At 34.3% G+C, this 8,505-nt stretch overlaps 1 protein-coding gene across 4 annotated transcripts in view; it reads left to right on the forward strand.

Moving 5' to 3' along the window:
- Window positions 1–2,957, forward strand: part of LOC149145657 (protein S-acyltransferase 11-like) — a 161,182-nt gene extending 158,225 nt beyond the window's left edge. For 3 of the 4 annotated variants that reach the window (XM_089448684.1, XM_089448685.1, XM_089448683.1), the window contains one exon: window positions 1,967–2,957. In XM_089448684.1, the coding sequence (XP_089304810.1) occupies window positions 1,967–2,455 (489 nt within the window). In that variant the 3' untranslated portion in view covers window positions 2,456–2,957. Of the gene's footprint in view, window positions 1–412; window positions 718–1,966 lie in introns of those variants that run through there. The other variant, XM_089448686.1, reaches the window with a different exon arrangement.
- Window positions 2,958–8,505: the final 5,548 nt, after the last annotated feature.

An 8,505-nucleotide genomic window follows, 5' to 3' on the forward strand; every position in this document is an offset into this window, starting at 1 on the left:
AGAAGGAAGTTGAACAGCTATTATAGGGACTCGAGATAGATAAGCAAATGACTTGGAAAAACAGTTGATAACTAGGAAAACAATTTGAGAACCTGTAAACTGTATAATTTTAGCTCAGCAATTGATTAAGTTGTTCACTGGGTATCTGATCATCAACCCGACTGTAGAGAATCAACATTTCTGCCCTTGTCATTTCATATAAAGACATCATTGCACTTGGCAGACATGTTTCAGCCCTTTTTTTCATTTTGAGCATAAGCTATGGAGACATTAGCGGTCTAGATTAAAATAAACAAATGATTAGACTGCAAGGAAGGAAACTGAATGTTAGGAGTAAGATTGCAAGTTCAATGGCTAGTGCAGTCAGGGAGTGTTTCAAATTTAACATCATAATGGACACGCCTATTTGCAGATATCCATGGTGCTCTCAGCTGTATTGCCATGGTTATGTTGGCTACATCGACACTTAAATTTCAGTGGACTTGTAGGTGACATGAATGTTTGTAGATTAAAACAAATATATCGAAAAGAGTTTAAAGGTGGATATGCTGCATGAAGAAGTGCGTCGGCTTGTTATTAAGCACCACCAATCTTGTTTCTTGATATTCCAAAGTGAGCAGTGTTTCTTGTTGATTTCTGGTAGCATCGGATGTGCTCTAAGTCTCAAATTTTGCAGGGAGGCTTAGACACATGTATTCCACAATACCCAGAAATCGTTTTGGGAAATTCCACCAGGAGACAGTTTTATTAAAATAATTAATTATTTTTAATGGGTTAAAATAATTAATGGGTATTAATCTAAACTATGGGTGTAACTTTTAGAAGAAAACGGAGATCAAGTCAATATGATCCTATCCATTGATTAGAGTCTAATTTGGGCCATTGATTGATCAATGAGAGGATTATAAGAGAAGGCTTGATGGGCACTTGGAGGATACACAGAGAGAGTTCCAGAAAATATATAATGGAAATATCCAGTGTTCCAAGGGGTCGTGTCACCCCACCTGGGGGTCGAGTTTCCTAGCTCCCTCGCGCTCCAGGGACTTGGGAATGACTGGGGGTTGTTTCCTAGGCGAAAGGGGTTGTGAGGGGTTGTTTCGCTAGACAAAAATCGCAATTTTTTTTAATGAAACAAAAAAATCCTAATTTTTATGAACCGGGAAGGGTTTAAACTTTATTTTCAATGTTCATTTCACATTGTTTCATCTTTTCATGATATCGCTCTACTCAGTCGTTTTGTCGTCCTTTCAAATTTGCTTTTCTGTTTTAGACTTCAGTTTATTTTGAATCTTGATATATGATATATTAGACTTGAGTCTTGACTCTATAAAAAATTGACTCTTGATGTATCAGACTTGACTTTTATTTCAATATTCAATATTCATAGTTGGAACTTCAATATGGTTTAAACTTTAAAACTTTAAACATTTATTTTCATTGTACATTGTTAGTAGTTACACTGTACAGTTACAAACTTACATGTATGATGTATGATTATATGATATCATGCTTTTCGTTTTAAATTTGTTTCAGACTTCAGTTATATGATTCATCGATTTATCATTTATCCTTCATGATGTAAGTGTTATATATTATATAATGATAAAGACAGTTACATTATAAATATTAAAATTTCAATGATATATCATATATTTTTATATTTATAAGTTTTTAAGACCCCGACGTCCCCCCACGTTTCCTAAAAATTGGTGGGGAGCTTTTGCATAGGTCGCTCCTGCGTATCCCCGCTCCCTCGCCCCCACGTCGTGGAGATTTGGTAGAACATTGCAAATATCATCGAAATAAAAGTCACAAAGAATAAATATTTCATAATAGAAAATACAATCCTGAAATTATAATCCCTCGTTTTTATTTGCTTCCTTTTTTTTCAGTGTAATCTCCATTTATCTTCAGTGACATTTACATTTTCCCTGATGGAAGCTTTTGTTGCTTTTCTGTCTTTCAGATTGGAAACTGTGTTGGAGCAGCGAACCATCATCACTTCATCACCTTCCTCTTCTTTGCTCTAATTAGTAATATCTATGTACTATTAGTGTCAACTTATGCAGGTTTGTGGATATGGCCAACTTTCTTCTATGTTCCAATTAACCTCACATCTAAATTCAGGTCAACCAATCTAGTTCACCTTGTCAGAGCATTCATAGATGCTTTGATGACCAGTTCTGTTGTTTTATCAGCTAGGGCCATTGCTTTGATGTATCTTATTATAGCCAGTCTGTCCGTGTCTATTGGGATAGGAGTCTTACTTTATCAACAGGTTCAGTTGCTTTATAGTGGTCAGAATTATATTGACTCCCTTAAAGTCAGAGAGGGAGCTGCGGAAGGATTGCAATTCAAAAAGGGCTGGGAAAATTTATTTAGAATCTTTGGAACTCGGCATCCAATTTTTTGGTTGCTACCCAAGAAGTTTAAAAGGCCACAAAAAATAAAATAAGTCAAATCCATCACTGTTCTTCGCATTGTCCTTCACCTCTGCTTTGGCAAGGTTTCCTGCTCTATAATGCATACGCATCATGTGTAAAGTCATAAGTGATTTGCTCTCTGCAACTTTTCTTGATTGGGTTGCAGATACAGATTTTACTGCATATATGCAAGATGGGCAAATGGCAATTTGTAAACCATGGTGTTGGAACAGAGATCCTGCATACACTGTATTCTTCTCACATTCGGGCACAATGAAGCGCTTTATATCCTCCCAGCAATATTAGATCGAGAATCCATTATTGCCGATCTTGTCCTTCGCAATTCTAGTGTCTAGGAAAAGGTCTAGATGACAGCATCTATTAGTTATTGTTTCCAACACTCAGATTTTTGCTGAAATATTTATCTGCGTGAATAGATATTGAAGTTGAATTAGACAGTACAGGCCTTCCAGTGAATTATTGGACAAGTTCAGAAAAAACTATAAATTGGCAACATATATTCTCAAGCTTTGACCCGATGTGCCCTTTTATGTGGATTTGGTGAAATATAAGTTGTGCCCTTTTCTGTTGATTATGATATAATAAGTTTACATGTGTAAGTGAAAAAAAAGCCCCAGACTATGAGGGAGAAAAAGCTGTCTTATACTGACATTAAAAAATTAAAATTTTGCTATACACATCTAAAATTATGTGAGATTCATGTGTTCTATATTTTTTTAATAATTTTTAAATAAATAAAAATCATTAATTATTTGTGTTTTATATTTTTAATGAATTTTAAATAAATAAAAATAAATTAAGATAATTTTTTCCCCAAAGAAAAATCATTATAATTATATAGTTGATTATACATGTTGCCATTTATATGGACTGGGCTTTACACCTGAAAATGACAACCAAAACATAATTTGACTCCAATGCTCGCCATTTGACTATTAACATTCCACAAAATTCTCGTAGACGATCTACTACTTTTCAGCTAGACCCCAATTACTTGACCGCGAGAATGAGCTTGAGTCCCAAACTTTACTGACCAATATAGATACCGGATCTCATAAAGAAAACATAAACTGACCACACCCTAAAAAATGATTTAAGATAGACCAAAAATACAGAGACTAACTGCCTTTAGAGACTACGCATAATTTTCACCATTTAAAAGACAAATTAAAAATGGGAACTACATAGTTTCCCACTCTTGACCATACTAGAATACATATAGGCTGGAAAATCCTGAGCACAGAAAAAGCGCCACATTTGAAAGCTCATCAACTTTTTTATTCAATTCTCTGTATACATGTTTAACGAAATACCACTGAAAAGATTGTAGATAGTAAAGAATGTCCCGAAGCAGCAGGCCAAGGCTTACATTTTCCACCACAATATGCTTACAGGCCCAATCTATAACTGTTTCTGAGTTCCACTATCACCTGGGTCTTTGATGTCTGTTTTTGTAATATAGGAGACACCACAAAGCTGAGAATTTTTCTTTAGTGTTGGAACCTCTGCCAGGCGCATACTTAATATTAAAACAATGATTTTGATTCAAGAATGGAACCACTCCAACCCCACACTTGGGCAGGTCACCTTGGCTTGCGTCATCGAAGAACCCCCAAGTGATATCAAAATCAATAATAGGCATTTCAAGAGCCCTCTGCTTCTAGATGGGCTCCACCCAATATTCTTTGGTTAGCTTCTCACTCAAACCTGCTATTACTACCATAGGAATTTCACATCCTTGGAAAATTCAAGTGATCCAGACCCACCAATTAAAATAAACTATGACACTTGGAAATGATCCATACTCCCTAACTTCACCATCTTGTATCCAATCCTACATGCAGTCCTCCAGAGAAGATTTGTTTTAGGCTATTTTTGGAGAAAAGGACCGCGTCGTCGGATTCCTCACTTGAGATGGATAATGACAAGAAATGAATAAATGAGAAATTGACTCTACATCAATTTTACAAAGAGAACATCTATTTGGGCCTAACCATCCTCTCTTAACACCATTGTCCCAAGTAAGAAGCTTGTTTTAAGGGCAAGCCAAAGGACTATTTTACAGTTATATGGCCTCCAAATTTTCAATAAAATATTCTATAACCAATTTTTTTCTGTCACAAACTAAAGCTCCATCATAACATATAACCAAGTTTTGCCATAAAATTGCTTGATTTGGGATTTTCAGACTGACAAAGATTGTCATCTTCCTCTTCTAACAGTGTGATAAAGTTGGAGCATAGATTTTTTACAAATTTCTGCCATTCGACTACTTCAGGACTTGTAAGAGCAAGGTCCAGTTCAGATTTCCTCCCCCTCCTGCCCAGGTTAAGCATTTGTATCAGCCAGAGAATAGATACCTGCTCCATGGAGAGATTGAACAAGCTCATCAGAAAGGAGGAAGGTTTCGCTAACTCCCAACCATGAATCCTCACCAATTCTCATATTTTTGCCATTCACTAATTTCCAAATTGTCTAAGGACCAAAAAGAGAAAAAGAGGCAACCAGGGCCTTTCATACTATAGATCCATTTTTTGAGGATTTTAGAGGAGCACAGTACCATTCCTCCATCGGGAGATCATTAAGATATTTGGAACACATTACATTGCCCCATAGCAAATAATTGTGGGTGAGTGTCCATAATCTTTTTGTTGCTAATAACTGAGAGAATTGATAGATATTTTTGAGGCCCCAACATCCCAGTTTCTTTGGCATGGAAAGTTTGGACCACTTAACTAAAGGGATGCCTTTGGAGGGTCTATTCCCAAACCAAAAATATCTGAAGTTCACCTTTCTAATTTTGTAATGTGATTTACAAATTAATATCCAAAGTGATCATTCTTAAGCTAAAGCTGATTTTAAGTGAAATAATTTCAGAGAAACATTTCGGTTTTCAATCTCTTATTAGTGCTCTTCCAAGTTCAAACCCTATTATGACTCTAAGGCAAACTATAATCCTACAAGCCAACCTCGAGTCAAACTTTCAACTCAAGTCCACATGGAGAGCCAAATTGAAGTCTCACAATGATATGAAGGCAGTTGTCATAGCCAAATTGTAAGAAAGCGAGCAAATCTTGTTTATCGATAACATTTGACAATAAATTGTTCTAATTATCACAAATAATATTGAATATGGATAGAAAAAGTGGGCTAGAGTATATTTAAAATCAATTGACAAGAAATATATTTGAGATATATTTTTGTCAAATATTTAATCCAAACCCAAAAGTGTAAATTTGATATATATTTTTGTCAAATATTTAATTCAAACCCAAAAGTGTAATCCTCAAGCTCCATGTCAAGAAGCCTAAACCCACATTGTTTCTCATTAAAGGACCATAACAACGTGTACAAGAGTAGACCCATAGAGTTCAAGGTGTAACGAGTTCTGTTTTCTCTGTGCACCCTAATGTTGCAGCCTTGTTGGTTTTCAATCTCATGCTAATCGTTTGCTAACTTCAAACCCTATTATGACTCTAAGACACACCACAATCCAAGTCACAAGCCAACCTTGAGTCAAACTCTGAATTCAAGTTCTTATGGAGATCCAAATTGAAGTCTTACAATGAAAGGAAAACATAAAATCTTGTTTATGGACACCAATTAACAAGAAATTGTTCTAATTTTAATGATCCTAAAGTCCACTCTTCAAGCTCCATGTGAAGGAGCCTAAAACTACAAGGCATAAAACAATACACCCACATAATTCAAGGTGCAACAAGTTTCACCTCCTTTGTGCAACCCGGGCTCATAGTCTTGTTGGTTTTCAACCCCAAAATCATGGTTAGTCTACCAACAACAAGCCTCATTCTAAATCTAGGCCAAAGTACAATCTGAGTCATAGGCCAACTTCAACTCAAAGTTTGAACTTGGGTCTACATAGAGAGCTAAGAAAGAAACTGTCGTAGAAAATTACAACCATGTATAACTCATAATAAAGTAGATAAAATTACAACCCTGTATAACTCACTCCAAATATTTTAAGATAATTATTTTAGGTAAAAGAAATCTCAAAATAGACATTGGATTAAAATGAACAACTTTAGATAAGACAGGTAGTAATTATCAATACAGGAAACCAAGTCTTTTGAAAGGGGAAAGATCAAATATTGTTAAGAGCACTCCAACACCATTAACAACGATAAAATGAAAGTTGGGTCAATGTTTTCATAGATTTAATTTATATATTAATATTTAGTAAAAGATAAAAATTTACCCATGAATGAAAACCAACAAAGAAATTCATAAAAAGAAAAATAATCCATATAAAGCATATTATATTAAAGAGACACTTGTAGAGGCAAAAAAAAAATGTGCAGGTGTAATGGTCAAAGGTTAAGAGACTAATCCACTTATAGAACCATGAGACTCTTTCCTATCGGTACAAAATTACTAATAAAATTAAACCAAAATGATTAATATTGCTTACCTATAACAAAATTATAAGAACTTGTTGAGACCTAAAGTTTAAGGAACACATATTGTTAAACATTTGCTGAAATCTTTGTTTTGTTGTAGTTAACCAAATGAGGCGGAGTGTGATTAGGTTAATGGATTATAAAATGCTCCAATTGTTTCATTATAATCAACATTGATTTAATATTCATTATTGTACGTAATCCCCACTTCTCTCATTTTAAGAATCCATTAAACGTTAATTGAGGTAGTCCATCATTTCACACAACAAATTGAATTTTCGTACCCATGCTGGTTACTTCCTAGACCTCATAAATCTTCATAAACATTTACAATTAAACATAATTAAACAATGTCACTTCCATAAATACACATACAACTGCTGTTGTACTCAACATTCAAACAATAATTCAAAAATCAACACCAATAAACTCTTTGTTGTCCTAATGCTATTGGCTGCCAAAATTTAAGTCATTTAAATACTTTTTAATCAAAACAACTATTATTCCAATAAATAAAATAAAACTTACCGCAATATTACACGACTCTTGACATCGATTTGGGTCTAACAACATTGTCCCATGTGAGAAGCTTCATTATTATTAATGGCAATCCAAATCACTATTTTATATTTAGATGGGCCCCAATTTTCCACAAAATGTTCCACGAACTTTTTTTCTCTCACAAACTGAAGTTCAATTAGAACAATATAACCAAACTTTATTGTAAAATTGCCTAATTTGGGATTTTTAGACCAAATTTAAGCATCTTCCTCTTCTAACAACCTAATAAGGTAGGAACATAAATTTCCTATAAAGTTGTGCCATTTGACTACTTTAGGATTTGTAAGGCTAAGATTTGATTCAAATTTCCATCCCATCCTACCCAAACCTTGAGGGTATTGGGTTTTTGTATTAGTTAGAGAATAGATACTCACTCCATGGAGAGACCAAACAAGACTATTAGAAAGGTGGTAGGCTTCGTCGGCTCTTAGTTGGAACCTTGACCAATTAGCACATTTTTGCCATTCCCCACTTTCCAAATTGTCCAAGGACCAATAAGAGCAAAAGATGCAACCAAAGCCTTCCATAGTACAGATCCATTTGTTGAGGATTTACAAGAAGCTTGGTACTAGTCCTCCATTGAGAGACCGTTTAGATATTTAAAACACATTACTTTGGCCCTTAGTGAAAATTTGTGGGTAGGTCTCCATGCACTTTTTGTGGCTAATGATTAAGAGAATTGATATATATTTTTGAGGTCCCAACCTCCTAGTTTCTTTGGCATGGCAATTTTAGACCACTTAACTAAAGGGATTCCTTCAAAGGCTCTATTCTTAGACCAAAAAAATCTGAAGTTCGTCTTTTAATTATTAATGTTATAATGTTTAATAATTTAATAATTGGAAATTTACAATTTTTTGGATTGTATGAAAATAAAAAATTATACTTTAAATAACGAATCATGATATTTTGAATTAAACAAAAACTAATTCAAGATTAACACAAGTTAAATTGGGAAAGGAATATGGAGAAAATGTATATTAAACAATAATACTTATATTGATGATGATTTTTCTATTTCATTGGTGTACATGGAAAAACATCTAGTTTTGTAAATCAAGAAACTTAACAGCGCATTAAGT

Source organism: Pinus tabuliformis, chromosome X (assembly GCF_031772625.1).
Source record: "Pinus tabuliformis cultivar Carrire ecotype Pingquan chromosome X, CPIR1, whole genome shotgun sequence".
In the NCBI taxonomy this organism is placed as follows: Eukaryota; Viridiplantae; Streptophyta; class Pinopsida; order Pinales; family Pinaceae; genus Pinus; species Pinus tabuliformis.